The sequence below is a fragment of the Coloeus monedula genome, assembly GCF_965178545.1.
Source record: "Coloeus monedula genome assembly, chromosome: 1".
NCBI classification, from domain to species: Eukaryota; Metazoa; Chordata; class Aves; order Passeriformes; family Corvidae; genus Coloeus; species Coloeus monedula.
In genome coordinates, this window is record NC_138781.1 from 153139903 (window position 1) to 153157340 (window position 17438).

At 38.0% G+C, this 17438-nt stretch overlaps 1 protein-coding gene across 1 annotated transcript in view; it reads left to right on the forward strand.

Moving 5' to 3' along the window:
* KHDRBS3 (KH RNA binding domain containing, signal transduction associated 3) overlaps positions 1–17438 on the forward strand; it is an 88502-nt gene that overhangs the window by 31147 nt on the left and 39917 nt on the right. Inside the window, exons 3-5 of the mRNA XM_082278455.1 lie at positions 7228–7344; positions 9447–9593; positions 15754–15893. Coding sequence (XP_082134581.1) covers positions 7228–7344; positions 9447–9593; positions 15754–15893 — 404 coding nt within the window. The remainder of the gene's footprint in view (positions 1–7227; positions 7345–9446; positions 9594–15753; positions 15894–17438) is intronic.

Genomic DNA, 17438 nt, shown 5'->3' on the forward strand with positions numbered 1-17438 from the left:
ATAAACAATCATGATTTTAAACTGGATCAAAAAAAACCCCAAGTTATTAAAATTGTTTATCCCTAACAGGGTTAAATATCTGTAAATGAAACTAACCACAGATATAAGTGATTTTGTCAGCAGAAACTATTCCTTTGTTTATACTTGCCAGGGGTGACTCTGGGAAGGAAAGATGCCTCTGCTATTCAGGTATATTGATATGTCATTAATCCTATCTTAATTTTTTCTTAAAAAAGACGTCCATGAACTGAAACAGCCCATCAGTGCCCTGCCCCATTCAGACAGCTTGCTAAGCCTGAAATGTGTATTATATTGCCTTCTCCTTCTTTAAAACTTTTCTGTAACTCTGACTCCTTGAGTAAGTCATAATAGCCTCAACACAGGTCAGGCAGTCCAGGCTCTGATCAGACCAGCCTGGCATGGTAATGCTTGCTCACATTTCCTGTCCTGTCAGATACATTCTCATGAGCCCAGAGCTGGGTCCTGTGCAATTACCTCTGACAGCCCCGGAAGGTTACAGGTTAAGTGCAGGAGAAGCTCTTCAACTAAAGTGCAGAGCAGCTGGGTTTCTGTTGGAAGAGAATCTGGTAGACCTCACATTCAAAAGTATGTATTGCACTTTTTTGGGCTTCTTTGCTCACCCTGGAAAGCCTTATGAGTTTCTGGTCTTTCGTTTAGTGCACAAATAGTTGAGTGTTCCTGGTGATGTATTTAGCTGGCCTCCTACCTAAGAGCTCTTAGTTCCTTCTGTGGTACTCTCTAATTATATCCTTTAACTGGGAACTTTTGACTTGCTCAGCCCTTGGTAGTGTTAGTTAACAGGTTTAATCTCATGCTACAGATAGCTGGTCTAAATATTTTTGGTTGTTTTTTTTTTTTTTTTTTAATATCTGGATCTTGATAGAATGTGATAGAATAACCAAGACAACCTGAATTTTGTCTGTGCTTTGAAATAATTCAAGATGGTTAGTCCCAGGAGTTATGTTCAGCTTCTCCTTGAGGCTGGTTATGCATTTGAATAAATTTCTTTGTGTTATCTACAGACTCCTGTAAAAAAAAGCCCCTGAATTAATATGTCTTGATATGGTGACAGCTAGTTTTACCAGGTAAGACAAAACCTCTACAGATTGCAGGCTCAGTCACATCTTTTCAAACATATGATTGTGCAGAGTCTTACAGTTTTTCGGTTTGGTCCAGCTCTGCAGATTTCTCCAAGAGGTCTGAATTGCTGTGGTACAGAAATTAATCTGAGGTATTTAGGTGAAGCTTGAATAAGCTTTGGTAATGCTGTCTGCAATCCTGTTGTAACTGGGGCATCCACTACAAGTAAGGATTAGAGAGGTTAGGCTTTTATGCAACCTTATAGGAAAAAGGGCCAACTTTTTGAGGTAGCATTGAGTTCTAAATCAAGTTACCTATAGTTGGGAGTCCATGTGGATGCTGGATGTCTAAACTGCAGGTAGTAAAATGAGATCTTGTCAGCTTAGGACACTGAGATTAGGGCGACTTGCTGTTCGATCAGCTGAATACCTCAACTGACTCTGGGTTGTGTGTGAAAATGTGACCCTTTGTCTCAGTTTGACACATGACACCCTTAAACCTGTATTTCTCTTGTGTTTCATGCTTGAAAATAATCTTCAAACTTGCACAGACTTAAAGGCAGAAAAGATGAGCTGGCCACTCAAGGAAGGTCCTGATGTGGTTGTGTTGGTGAAGGGACTCTGTGGATCTGTCCTGACTCTGCTATGAGGAGCCATCACATGTGAAAGGTGTTTTAGAGCTTTGTTGTGCACTGTGAGGCAGGAAGGTGTTATCCCCCGCTCATACATCTAATGAATATGCATTGTGAAGTAGTTTAGTCTCAGAAATCTGATTTTGCTTTGACAGTTTGCTGAACTTGGGTGTTCTGAATTAGGTGAAAAAAATAGCTTCCATGGATGGTAAATGGAACCGTGATGGTTTTCCATGAGATGGAGCAAAACTGTGGGGAACAATTATTTCCGTTTTGACAGGTTACCATTTTAAAAATTGCTCATAGATCTACAGTTAAATACTGGGTAAATCTCAGATTTCAGGCAGAAATGGTCTGTTGTTCCCTGAAGTGATACTTTAAATATATTTTCTCAAAAGTTACTGACTTGCAGAACTGGTATCCATTTAAGCCTTTTAGCTCAACTTTTAAAGAGACAATATCTGTTTCAAAATGTTGCATTCATATACAATATATCTGCCGTTGTTATATAAAGTCATAGAGAGATTAGTATTTTAATCACATGACTAGTTAGAAAGCAATTTTTCATAATAACTAAGCTCTAAGGATTTCTTAGAGTAGAAATGAGAAAATGTGGTTGCGTAACCAGAAACGATGTGGAGGAACAAGCATCAATTGTAATACCAAGGATAACTTTTGAGCAACTTTATAGTAAAATGGACCAAGCTTTCTGCTGTGAATAAATGTTTAAAGACCTCTTACCACGTTACCTGAAGGAGAGTAGTTTGTGGTGTAACACAGATGCTTAAAGCACTTACCTTTCTATAGAAACTTTATCTTTCTGAGATGATTGGGAAAACCTTGAAGTTTTCCTTTTTTCAGGTCATTCTAAGGGAAAGTGCTCTGAATCTTAAATTAACTTTTTTTTTTTTTTTCTAGTGACCCTGTCACAGAGGAGCCATTGCAGAAAACTAAAATGTCAAGAAAGATTTCTATGGCTTTAATAACAATGGAGTGCTTAAAGCTTTACAGGAAAGCATTTGGTCAAGAATTTATACTTTCACTAAGTATTTTAAGCTGGATGAACCATTCTTAGCAGTCTTGCCTTGGCTGGGGATAAACAAGGATTACTTTTTCTATTATATCCCCTTTTCTGTAATATATACATTTTAAAAATGCAGTATCACTGGCATTAATTCTTTTTTTTTTTTTTTTTGTTATAATTCATATAGTAGATCAAATGGTTCTGAAGAGAATATCCTGTTCTTTAAATGTTCTTCGTAACTGTGTTTCTCTGGAAATGTTTTCAGGGAATAGTTTCAAGCAGTGATTTGGTAAGAAAACAAATCTCTAGATAACTGTTCAAGTCATGTTTTGATTCGGTGATTCTGAAGAAATAGGTGCTATGCAGTGATGCCCATAATCTCCATTGTATGATAACTGAAAAAATGCTTCTTAAAATGAGGATTTTTGAACATCTAAGAAAGGAAACAATTTTCAAGCAAAAACCTTATAATCAATTTTATTTTGTTGCTTCTATTGTGAAAGATATTTTCTATTTAAGATGTATTTTAAATTGGAGATTTTTGTTACACACTTTAGGGTAATCTGTAAAAGGGGAACAGATACACTCTTTCAGTACAGTAAACCAGTACTTGCCAGCTAATAGGCACCATGGTCAAGAGAAAACCCCATATCCCAGGAATTTGAGGAAAGGCTGTTGCACTGCATAGTATCTTTACCCACAAAGTAAACCAGAGGTCCAGGAGGATGTGCTTTCAATGATCAGAGATTTTAGGAATAAGAACACCCCTCAAATCTTGCATACTTTTGCTCAAACTGATGTATTATCTGATGATATTTTGTTCAGAGGGTACCATTTATCAATAGCAGAGTATTATTTGGTTAGAAATGTAGCTGAGGTGCTTATTTTTCCCATTTTATCAAATTGTTTCCTCCCAGGTCTGTTAATCTGAATCTTGATACTGTTTTTGCAAAGATGCCTGAAGTTTTGCTGTAATTTTGCTTGAGATGCCGTATTTGTATACTCTTCAGAGCTGGCCTAGAAGCAAATTTGAGTTGGGGACTTATCTCTTTTATATGCCATTGTCCATAGTCTACTGATACTTACCTAATACATTAGAATCTGTCTTAATGCAGAGACAATTCATGATTTGACAAAAGTGATCCAGTGTAGAGTAACATTTATGGTTGGCTCTTTAGAGTTCATCTATCATGTAGAACTGAAAAGTTCACCAGCTTGCACTGGAAAGCAGTGTGACTGCTTTAATACAGTGTTAAACTGAAGCTGGTGAAGGTGAGGATTGTTTTTGGTATTTACACCAGTTTGGAGGTGATTGTGCTGTACTTGAGAGGGGCAAGTAAAGAGAGGAGTCAGGCATGTCTGAATCTGAGCCAAAACTAGTGATTGTGACTGGTCTGACTTGGGCAGAGCTGCTCTGATGTCTTTTTGTTACTATCCAATGTGTCTAATTCAGAGATAGTTTATAAGCTTGAGTTCAGTAATGGACCTGAATTTTTTCTTTGTTCTTGTGCTCTTGGGGCAAATAAACCCTAAATGTGGAACATGGGAAGCACCTATGCAACTTGTGAGCAATTTTGTGTAAGGGCTAACCTGGATCTGCCAGGCTTACTTGCTTCTGTTACACCAGCAGATAAACAGGATTTGCTAGTTTTATAAGTAAAATTTGTTTTACTGTGTGCTGGTTTTGTACCTCTAGGTTTGAGTCCTACTATTTGATTGAAAGCAGTATATAAGTAATAATAGTAACTTAGTGACTGATACTTTGAGTGTTTCTATATCTATGAAATATTTCAAAATAAACCTTTGATCAGATGTTTCCAATTTGATGTAAAAGGAAGATAAACCAATAGTTTGAAAAAAATGCAGTACCTGTTCAAAGTAAATAATCTGTTTTCTACTGAAAGGATTCCTTCAATATCATAAATGGATCTTATTTATGGAATAATCAACTGAAGTGTTCCAAAGCCTTTAGCTTTGTTATGTGGGAGCAAAAATGCTTTGTGACTACATTGTAAGCCATTTTTTACTAACCTTTGTTTGTGCTTTTAAGCTACACCTAGAAGTACTGTGCTTTCAAATCAGCAGAATTTCAGACTTGTAACACAAGTTTCTTATGCTTCAGACTTGTCAAATCGAATATTTGGAGCCTCAGTGCACAGAAAAGAATAGTTCAGTGGATATCAGGATGCAGACAATGCATTTTCATGTTCATTAAATGTGTCTAGAACATGTCATCTGTGCAGTCCTTGTATAGCTGGTGCGATGTCTGGCTTTGGCACTAGAGATTTCATGGTTTTGAAAAGATGACAACTTTTGGAGGTATTGAAGTTTTGTTTGACAAGTTTTAAGTTTACACAACATTAAACTGTTTGGTTTTAACTAAAAGAATACATCTGCAGTCAAGAGTTAGTGCTTGTTTTTATTTCTAGTAGCATAAAAGGCTATTATAAACAGATATAAGTAATCTTAAGTAATGCTTGAGAAACTGAGGTGGTTCTCTACATGAAAGCTTTGCTTTGAGCTTAACTATGAACTTCCTTTAAGGAAACTCTTGAAAAGGAGTAATTGACTTCTGGAAGTTCAAATTTGTTGCAAATTGTTTCAATTTTTTTGCTTTTTTTAGTTATACCTTCAGAAACAGTAAAATCAGAAGTCTGAGTTAAAAGGAACCTCTAGAGAACATCTGTGCCTTCAGATGTTCAACCTTCTGTTGAAATAATGATTGTAAATTAAATTGCACAGGACCCCATCAGTGGCCCTGGGTCCTGAATATTCTCAGCAAGGGAGATTTCTACCTTTATCTGTTCAATCTTTGTGATTAATATTTTCCTTGATTGTATCTTAGGACCTATATGAAAACAAATGGACCTCTCTAATAAAAAAAAAAAAATTAAAGAAACTGCCTGAGAATTTCTTGATGTGGCCTGATAATTTCAGAAAAGACCGGTTCATTCAAGGCCTTAAATTAAATAGGTTGTGTGGACTGTAGCCATGCATAAGCTATTTTCTCAATAGCATTATGTCAGGTCTACATTGGGAATTGAACTTGCAGCTAGTAAGGGGAATAAACTTACATTTTCATATTTAGTTGACTTTTAATACTTGCTTTCCTTTTTGTCTAAAGCTGAAAGAAATAAGCTGGAGCTGTAGACTTTCTGCACAGTAGGGTGAGTGCAGCTGCACCTTTCTTCCACAGCACTTCCAGTGTAGCAACAAGAGATTTGGGACTGCCACTGCCCCATTGCCAAGTCCTTTCAAATTACTTCAGATGAACAGGGAGATCAGTGCTGCCCATCTTGGCTCTTCAGTGACTCAGTAGTAGAGGGACAAGCAAAGAACTTACAAACTGTTTCATAAATTTGAGGCCACAAAGCTTAAGCCCATTTGTTGTTCAGCATCACTATATTTTATTTCTACCTAAAACTATCTTTTTAACATGATTGTGTCACTTCAGTTGTTGAGTACCTCAACCTTCTTATCTGCTGTGACCAGTTTTCCATCATGGTTTATTGGTGGGAGTGGGGGATAACACCTTCTTTAATCTTCCTTTTCTGTTTGGGATACCTGGAGAAGCCCTTTCTGTTACTCTTTGTGTCTTTTGCCAGTTTCAGCTTCACTTGGGCCTTCCTCACCCCAGCTCTTCACAACCAGACTTGATCTCTATACTCTTTCCCAGGTCACCTGTCTTAACTTCCTCTGTCTATGCATTTGTTTCTTGCCCTTTAGTTTGACCCGCTGGTCCCTACTCAGCCATGCTGGTCTCTTGCCTGAACTCTTGCTCCTGGAAATCTCTAGCTCTTGTGTTCAATGGAAGACTTCCTTAATGATCTGCCAGCTCTGTTCCACTCGCCTGTCCCTGAGGGCAGTCTCTTGGGATCCCACTGACTAGCTCCCCAAAGAGCTGGAAGTCTGCTTTGCTAAAGTTCAGCAGCCCAACTTTACTCCTTACCTGATCCATATTCAATGCATGCTCGCTGCCTTCAATCTTGATGTCCCCAGTGAGCTCATTTGCGTTGGTGGGAGTAACGCCTCCCCTCTGGCAGGTCTGTCTATTACCTGGGTCAGGAAGTTATCCCACATGCATTCCAGGAGTCTCCAGGGTTACCTGCAGCTCACCGTGCCACTTCTCCAGCAGATGTTGGGGTGGTTGGAGTCCCTCAGCAGGACAAAAGCCTTGGGCACAATGCCTCCTGTAGCTGGAGCAAGAAGGCTTTGTCAACAGGCTCCTCTTGATCTGGTAACCTGTAGTGGACACCAGGTTATCCTTGAGTTCAGATACTTCTGTGTTGCTGGAGCCACTGACATTCTAGTAATTGTACTATATGGTTGTACTTAATGTTTTTTAATTTATGCTCTAATCATTGTTTGCACCTAGGACTAAAAGTTGTTCCAGCAAAATATCCCACTGTGCTCACTAGTTTATGATTAAAAATCCAATGAGGTTAATGGGAGTTTTTTTGTTTTCTTACAGTTCAACTTTGTGGGAAAACTTTTGGGTCCACGTGGTAATTCCCTAAAGCGTTTACAGGAAGAAACACTGACAAAAATGTCTATTTTGGGAAAAGGCTCTATGAGGGACAAGACAAAGGTAAGGCCTGAGTATATCAGTGGAGTTTTGTTACTTTAAATTTCTGAGGAGGGGCGTAAACCTTGTAACAAAAATTGGGACAAATAAAAAGCGTGGGAGATCCTAATACTGGTTTTAGGTTAATGAATCTCCTTGGCTAACCAAGCCAAGAATCCACATGCACTGGGCAAACCAAGCCAACAGATGTCAAGTAATGGAAGACAGAGAGGATTTCATGGGAGCCAAATTGCTGTCAAAGAGGGATACTGGAATGAGAACAAGCTGTAGCTTTTGTGTTGGTCTTCATGGGAAATGAAAAAAAAAGCCTGAAATGCTTAATGTATGCCCAAGGTTGGAAAATGTGGGCCAGTGAGTGAGCTTATTTTCATTTGTGTGCTGTTGTAAGAGTTTTAGTGTGTAGTGTTTTCTTAGAATCACAGAATATGCCAAGTTAGAAGGCACCTACATGGATCATCGAAGTCCAACTCCTGGCCCTCCAAGTAATGGAGAAAGTAATGGAAGCATTGCCAAGTCATGTTACAGAAGTAAAATAAAATACAATAATGAAAATGAACTTTGCAAAAAAAAGCATAGAGTAACTTCAAAAGCTTGTTTATGGGAATGATCTTAGAAAAACCTGCATTGAAATTCTGTATGTTTTGTTAAAGGTGCTGATTGAAATGCTTTTTTACCAGGTAGTACACAGAAAATTGTGACTTTTCTATTGCTTGTTGCTGTTACCAGCCAACTTGATTGATAAACACAAAAAGCAAGATTCTTAGCACTCTATTTTCTGCGTAAACTAGCTGCACAGTGATTATTTTTCCTCTTTAGGAAAAAGGGACGGGGAATGCTTTATGCCAGTGTATACTAAAAGCCAAAGTATATGGGGAACTCAACTAGCTTCCAGTGCTAGTGATGGCTCATACATTTTGAGTAACTGTGCTTAAAGTATTTAACTGAGAAACAGTTCCTATTAAAACTAAATATTTGAGCTGTGATGTTTATATTAGGTTAATTCTTATTTTCAAGATCTCTTATTTATATTGACAAAATAATGATTTTGCTGACAGTCTTATCCTGCTGAGTGACCTCTTAATATTCTTGCTGTGGGTGCTCTGACAGTGATCTAGACTATTTTTTTTGTTTTTCTTTTAAACATCCTCGTAGTTAAACACAAATCATGTAGATAAGAATGTTACTCAGGAGAAGCAGAAATGGATTGTCACATATAAACCTCAACCCATAATTGAGGGGTGTGCAGGGGAGGAGATTTCAGCTATCATTGCAACTTACAATTTTAGTAATCTAAACAGTGAAGTGCTTGCCTGCTGCTTGCCAAGGACAGGAAGCTGCAGGGGAGCTTTAGTGTTTTAGACAGCCGAACTGCTAAGTATTTGATAAAATGTTATCTGGTAAAGCAGTGAAATTATTTCTAGTGCTGGTTTCATCCCTTGGACCTGTCAGATACACACGGGTGGGGGGCAGCCTGAGAAAAGCAAGTGCTGCCCTTTAGGTCTGTGAATATTTTGCATGTGAATGTCAGTTTTTGAGAACTGAGCTCTGCTTCACTACATTGAACTCAGCTTTGCAGTCATTGAAGTGGGTTGGGTGAAGGAGGATGAAAGACAAGCTTGCTTCTGAAATAGCTAGTGAACTCTTTTGGTTGATGTTCTCTTCCCTCATCTCAAATGCTGTTAGCTTTATGTCCAAATAGCACAGTTCTGTGAAGGATGCACTCATTGGATACAAACTTCAGTGAGAACAGAAAATAAGTATCAAAGCGGTGTAGTAATACCAAGATTGAACTAGTATTGGTAAAAAAATCTAGCTCTTGTGGAATACTAGATCAAACCTGTTTCTGTAGACTTTACTTTCAAGGAAAGAGTGTCTTCTTCATGAAACTGGTGCACCTGGGAAAACTCTTGGAAGCATTCCCCCTTGTGCTACAGTTTCTGTATGTGAGCAGAAGCTGTTGGCTCTTATTTCATGTTACTTTCTTAGTTGCAGACATCTGAACATGAGTAAACAGTGTCTGCAGATTCCTCTGGAGAAACTTCAACACTTGCACTACAATGTTTAAAACAAGAATGTGTAAAACCAATCTTTTTCTTATCTCCTAGGAAGAAGAGTTGAGAAAAAGTGGAGAGGCAAAGTATTTCCACCTAAACGATGACCTGCATGTTTTAATTGAAGTATTTGCTCCGCCTGCAGAAGCATATGCCAGAATGGGACATGCATTGGAAGAAATAAAGAAGTTCCTCATCCCTGTTAGTATTTTATTTTTTTTATGAGAATTCTGGTAGTCTTGAGTGAGAAATGTTATCTCTAAAACTGAGTAAGCTGGTTTAGTGGAGGGTGTCCTTGCCCATTTTAGGGAGTTTGGAACCAGATGATGTTCAAGGTCCCTTCCAGCCCAAACTGTTCTGTGATTCTGAACAGCGCACAGTATTGGTCAGGTCATGTTCCTTAATTTACTTTGTGAAAGAAATGATGATGTTGTCAAATACTTTGCATTTTGATACAGGCAGTAATTAGGTGAGTCTTTAACTGTCCACACAAATCTCATGATCTGACCTACAGTAAAAGCTAAACTTATTCTTGCTTAACTAGTCATGTGCAAAGTATCACAACAACTACAAACAGTTGTAAAAATCTGCAAAATGTGTGTCTTGTCTGTTTTCTTGGTATACGTGAAACATTAGTTTTGTTTAAGAATAAATACATTTGAAGTTGTATTATTTCTCTCACCTCCAATCCTGGTTTAGTGTTGAGTGCTGAGAATCAATACAGGTTCATCTTGTATCTTTATTTTCATCACAATACTAGTGATACATGAGCTATACTTGTCTTCTGGTGTATACTTCAGCTTCCATTATATGGATATATAAAAAGAGATCTGGTTTCCAGTACAAGTTTGTACTCCAGGTTTGGGATACATCTAGGCAATGGGTTTCTAGTGTCTTCTGTAGAGAGACAGCTTTATTTGCTCGTCATGTAAGGACCAACCTTACTGCTTTACAATATTAAACTCTCTTAGGAAGCTGGGGCACTTGAGGTGATGTTTCTGTGTGTGAAGTTCCCAGCTGTTTTAGCTCTTGAGTGAACATTCTTCAATCTTTATTGGTAATCAAAGGAATGATTATAGAAAGCAAAGCATCGCCAAGGTGCACTGACTTCTGTTTATTTTTACTGCTAAAAATGCTACCCAAGTGTTAGTCTTTATTTGTGTCAGATCTGGGAAGTGTGGGGGCCTGGTTAAGGAAACTTTCCTGAGGCATGTATCTGCATGACAGTAGCTTGTAAATGTTTGAGTGGAGCCAGCGTGGCTGTATTGGGGACCAGTTGGGGATGTCTCTTGTATACCAGTTGTTGCTGATGACCTGTCAGTGCTCCTGTATGTATTTTGGGGATTATAGTTGGTACCAAACCTAATCCACATCCATGAAATCACCCAGAGAGTGGTTGGGCATGGGAGCAGGCTCTCCAGGGAAGTGGTCACAGCACCAAGCCTGACAGAGTTAAAGAAGTGAACAGCACTCTCGGGCATGTGGTGGGATTCTTGGGGTGTCCTGTGCAGGGTGAGGATTCAGACTTAATGATCCCTGTGGGTCCTCTCCAGCTCAGGATATTTTATGAATCTAAGTCCCCAGGTGACTGGAGCTGTGTACTTCTTGAGTATTTCTTCTGGCCTGGATTTGTTTGAATGGAGTGAGTTCATGTGCCCCAATAATGCACCATGGCATGAACCAAAACATGATAAACAACAGTCGTCAGGAGGTTTATTAGGAATATGTCCTGATGTGAAATAACCCTAATGTAGATGCATCTTAAGGCTGTTAAAAAACAAGGAGATGTCCTGGGCATTATGTTCTTGTGTTACAAAGATCAAGCATCACATAAATTTGCATGCAGGTTCCAAATGGCTTTTTCTTGATGTATATGAAAAGAGGTGAATGAGCATACTGCTGTTCAGGCATCCAAACTGATCAGACAGGGGATACTCAACAGAATATTTGTGGGAATTCTGGGCTGTCATAATGTCGAAAGTTACTGTATTTACGTGATTCATGATTTAATGGTGTGAAGAGATAAGGGAGAATTAAGTTCTTGGGTATTCTAGACAGTAAACAGCTGCCTTCTTTTAGATGGGAATATGTTCAATTTGATAAATGCTTCTGGCATGTCCTGGAAGGAAGGATGTCTGATCCCTGTGCACCCTCCATCAGAGGTCTTGTTTTTCTTCACTGAGCTTGATTTCCCTAATGTTGCCATAAATGAAGTAAGCTTGTCAAAACCTGGTCATTAGTGTGTTAAGCCAGTAGAATTACAGACTGATAATGAGCAATTCGGTTGACTGGTGGTTATACACTTTTCCATCTTGATTTTTGATCATTGCATCTTTATTATACTGAGCTGAACCGCTGCTACATAATCTTTCTTGAACTGTGGGATCAAGCCAACACTGTCTTAATTTCCCTTTGGCTTTTCAAATGTAATCTTATCAGAATTGCTCTAAATGCTGTAATCTCTTTTGCCTGCCCTCCCCTTGCAGCAGCCACTGAAGGAATAAGGAGCAGCTTTTTCTGCTCTACAACTAGTGTTTGGTTCACTGCTGCAAATGCAACTTGGTTTTTATTTTCTTCAAGGTCGGTTGTGGCTTTCTTAAGAAATGGTCTGTTTTATTTCAGGAAAGATTTCCTGCTATGAGTATATGATTATGATCATAATTTGCATTCTCCTTACAATGTAAGGTAACTAGGCCTTCCTACAGTTTTAGATGCTGAACCCAATTTATGAATATGATTATTGTTCATTTTTCAGATCAGTGCTGAACATAAGATCACATTTGGTGCTAGAATGCAGAATACAAAATATCCTTGTGGTAGTTGACTGTAGCAAAAATACCTCAGCCTCTCTTATTGGATCTTCAAATCCATGGGCAAGAATCCTTGAATGCAAGGATATTTAACCTCAAGCAGCTGTAGTGGTGTAATTTTATTTAAACTATTGGCATAACTCAAACCAAAGCATAAAAACTGGTCTCGAGGGTATTTTTGGCTGTGCTTACATTGCCTTGACTCTTACCTTCTTTTGCAGTTAGAATTGTGGCTTCTGACTTTAAGTATATTCTTTTATCTTCCTTTAAATTAGCCAGCCCCTTTATTCTGGCCATACTCTCTGGTCAGCACTCTGAGTATTAGATTGGTGGGTGTTGTGCTTGATAATAATTGTCTCAGAATTACCTGTGTCAGGTCAAAAAGCCAGGTACTTCGAACCTCACCTGCCCCTGGTTGCTGTATTATACTGTGGTTTCAAGGCCAGGCTGGATGGGACCCTGAGCTACCTGGTCTAGTGGAAGGTGTCCCTGCCCATGGCTGAAGAGTTGGAACAAGATGGTCTTTAAGGTCCTTTCTATCCCAAACCACTCTGTGATTCTATGGTTATGGCAGTTTTAGCCATTAGAACTTAGTCTGTTTTGCTTAATTTTTGAGTAGCGGCAGTCATTTGTCTTCTAACAGATACAGCACTAATTACCCTTTGCCATTGCTTACCAGAGTTTCTTGTTTTCCTTGTCTTTAAAGCAAAGTATAGAAATGTCTTCAAGAGAACAATCTATAGCAGTTATATGACGACGTGAGCAGAATTCATAACCTTTTCCTGTAGCCTGTCTTACCTTCTGCATATTTGGTTTGTAAGATGTGGTGATGAAATAGCATTTAATGGCATTTGGAAGAGCTTGGTGGCCTTTGGAAACTCTCAGACTTTTCCTTAAGTAAGCTGGGAAATAGCTGTAAGGTGTAAAAAAGTGGCTGGAAACATGAAAATAATGGATTGCTCACTGCCAGGATAAAGATCTACTTGAGTGCTTTGCAAAGCTGCAAAGGGTTTTGTAGGGATCCGTCCTAACATTATATAAATAAATAGCTTTGGTAATAGTTTGAGTGATAAATTGAAATAAGGTCTTAAGTCAGAGTGATCCCAAGAAGAGATGCTGCTAATGTGTTGTTCTGGCTGGATGAAAATCATAGATAAGATTTAAAAGAATGTTTAGTTAGATCATTTAAGTATGGGGACTTGTGGGGTGAAAATCTCTTGCATGGATCTTGATGTAAATGGACCCTCCATGTTTGGATAAGACTGTAGTTAGTCAGGATAGGGAATTTATTCATAAAATGAGAGTACATCTGTTAAATTGAAATTCAGCAGCAGCATTTGACTGAATTTCAAGTGCTGCCACTGCCTAAGCTGTTCAGAGGAGGGATGCAGTCTAAAGGGCTTCCGTGTCCATCTTCTAGGTGAGGAAAAGATTATTGTCTGCTTAATTTGACTTGAAGTGTGCTGTTTCCAGCAGTGAGTATTCATACATTGACCATCTGCTACTTTTAATTGAGGAATCCATTTCAGAGTCTCATAGATTTAACACTGCAGCTTATCGTGGCTGCCTTGTACTGCCCCTTCACTCTATCCTCCAGCTGCCTCTGGCATGTGTGATAAGGGCCGTGTTTTCTGTTCTGTGCTGTGCACAGTGGAGCCCTTGTCTGTGACCTAAGGCTGCTGCTGTGTCTGGTAATGTGCTGCAGGAAAGGGAGAAGGCATCAAGGAGAAAAGAAAAGGGACTCAACATACACAGTGGCAACCAAGCACATCTTTGCTAAGGAATTAAATGAATTGAGTATAAAATGATCAAAGGTATTTTTCCAGGGGCCCAGTTCTGAAAATGATGTTTTATGAAGAAATTATAAAGGGCATCTGATACAGGCTGTCAGAACTTTGATATTGTGTGTTGGTGTTACAGTTTCTTGGCATTTTGTGTGAAGATTGAAGTTTTATTCTACACAGTACATAGAATTTTGCATTTGTAGCCAGTTCTGATCCAGCAACAAATAAATATAAAGTGGGTTTCTGTCTAATAGCTGGCCAGAATAGTGTTCAGTTTCCTGTTTCTAGTCTACTCCCTGTGATGGATTGGTTATGTATTGGGTCTTGGCTGTTTAATAATGGAATCTGTTTCTCAAAAGCTTCATTTATGCCATTTGAAACAGTTATTTCAGTCTTCTAGACCTTTTTCATATTTGCTGTTTGGTTTCTGCTGATAAACAGAGGATGGTCTCAGGTGGGCAGTTGGGAGTTAAATTTCAGAACCTATTTAAGTCAGTTTGGACAAAATGCTGGTATGATGCTTCTTTTAACACTAGTAACTTCAGCAATGGCATGTAAAAGAAAACTTTTTTATTTCCATTTGTAGAAGTCTAGGAGAAGCAGAATGTTTCAAGGATAATTGAGATATTTGAATTCTTGGAAGTTTTAATCTCCTTTCAATGCAAGGTTATGTTCCAAAGTCTGTAAGACTGCCTGATAATCTTTTGGTCCCTGTCTAGTGAATAAATGTAATAAATTCAGATTTGCAGTGAGAAGCCGATTCTTTGTTTTGTCATTGAATTGTAAAATGGTTGATATTAGAACAAACCTTCCTTCTTGAAATGGGAGGATTTGCAGCTGTTGTATCAGAAGTATGCCTTTGTTCCTATGGGAGGACCTATTAATATTTTGATACTCAGTTTGTACTTATGCACCTTGGGTAAAATAGTTATCTTTAATTCACCTTTATGGCTGCCTTCTGCTCAGCTCACTTTAAGTGGAGGAGAAATGATAGAAAAATACCTCAAGAGTTCAGTGCTGGCTCTGTTTTATTCCGGTGTACTCTGCTTGTTTTGGAGGTTGACTCAAGGTCCCTGAAAATGGTGCTTGAGAAGTACCATATTAATTCCATGTACAGAAACCTGAGCTTTCTTTTTGCTAGACCTTGAGAGTAGAGGATTTGTGCAGACAGAACTAAGCCATATGTCCTTGGCATTTTTACCATTGCATATTATCAAATTTAATTTTTTGAGCTCTTCTTATTAGATAACAGTGTATGTGAGTATTGAAAGAATTCCTGTGTTTATTCTATAATTTCTGATTTTAAAAGTGAGGATTCCTAATCTATTCCTTCATTTTCATGTCTTGCTCTCAACAGTGTATTTATTCTCTACTTGTTTGCAACTCTCTCTCTCTCTCCTCTTTGTCCTGTTTTTAATACACAATCATTCTACAGCTGGAACTAAAAACTGGATCTTAGCTCAGAATATGGGACCTTGATTTTTTTTTCTGGTTTCCTCCTATCTCTGCAGCATTTTAGCACTGGCAATGTTCTATGGCTAAACCTATGTGGAAATAATATGCAAAGGGAAAGAAAAACATGCCTGAGTAAAAATGGCAGTTATTAGATAGAATTTTAAAATAATTTTTGGACTGAATATTATTATGCATGTTAAACTTTTTCAGTGGAATGTTCAACTTTTTAAAAGGAAATTTTCAGGAGCAGTGTTTGCTGAGAGCAGTGGATAAACAGTTTGATTTCTCTCTTATGCCTCCCCGCTGTTTCAGGACTACAATGATGAAATCAGACAGGCACAGCTTCAAGAATTAACATATTTAAATGGTGGCTCAGAAACTGCAGAAGTTCCAGTTGTCCGTGGAAAAGCATCGATTCGAGCAAGAGGAGTACCTGTTCCTGCTTTGTCCAGGTACATGGAATTTCATTTGAATGTACATATTTCAAGCTTCTCCCTTCAAACACAATTTCCCTCCAGAGTACAGCAGTAAAATACATGAAGGATTCCCAAAAGAAGAGCAAAAGATCGGGGAAACAACTTTCATTTATTGATGAAAGTTTAGTTCATTTGGACTGAATTAACAATGGTGCTGAATTTTGTCTTGTGGAACTTGAATGCTGCCTTTGTAAAGAAGCAATGCACACCATAGGAGATGTTTAGTCCTACTGTGAGCAACTTGATTTCTAGCTGTGAGTTGCACCTTAGGTGCAGTCTGTGTTTGGGCCCTGTGGAGTTCACAGCTTTGCAAAACTGGTAAATCTGTCTTTCCTCGATTGATGTGAATTTCAGGCAGTATCTCCAATTTACACAGTATGTTTTTCTTTTTTTTATGGTACTACTAAGTTTTCGTAGTCATGATTAAATGATACAGAAGTGCTCTGGAAGTAGAATTTGGATTTTCTTGTCTGAGTGGCACTTGCATTGTGAAAAGTGGCTTTTGTTTGATTTGGGAGTAGGCAAAGTCTACTGCTTTTGCTCTTTTTCTTTGTCACAGAAGATGTTTGATTTTACTCTAGCATCCCCTGTCTTCCTTGCAGTACTGAGATGACAGTTTCAACTCCTTCAAGTTCTGAAGTGTGAAAACAAAACCTAAATAAAGTTCATAACTGTTTATGTTAGAGTACAGAGATTGTGGCTGCAGCACCTAAGTGTGACTGTTTACTGTGGTAAATTGTTTTCTTCTGTTTTATCCACAGTTCTTTTTAATGCAACTTGAAACTTGTATTTAACTTGTAAAATAATTTCAGAATAAGACTCTGAAGCATTTTACCTCAGATGATAAAGCATGTTTGAAGAAGCAGCACTAAGGAAATACTCAATTTATATAGATCTTCTTAGTTACATGTATCCTGATAATGATTGCAAATGCAATACAGAGTGAATCTTAATTTAAAGAAATTATGTGGGTTGTGCCCTGTGAGGAAAAAAAAAAAAATCTCAATCATCACATTGTTGTTCTTGTATTTTGTAATATTGTGTAAAAAATATATATTCTGCTTTTCTTGATTTAAATGTTCTGAGTAGTGGTTATTATATACCAAGGTTCACCCCTTGGCACTGTAATCAGCCATACAAGAATTCTTTCAAATTGGAGACCTCATTTGATTTTGGAGATTATTTATTTTTTGCAAATTTTATTTCGGTTTTTAAACAGTTGTTTGTAACTTTGCCACAGATGCCTGTAATTATTCTGCTACAGATGCTCAGTACAGATACATTTGCAGTACTATTTCCACTTTATTTCATTTTCCATGTCCTTTAGTTAATATTTCTGGGATACAGAAGCTGTTGTTTGGTCAGATCCTATCATCAAAGTTTGATAACTAATTTACACTGTTAGTACCTCGTATGTGCATATGTAAATAGTTTTTTATAGTACTGCTTTCTAACATCACTAGTTCTATCCTCTGGATATTGGTAAATTATTTTTTCAAATCTGGATTTTATTCAAGAGAT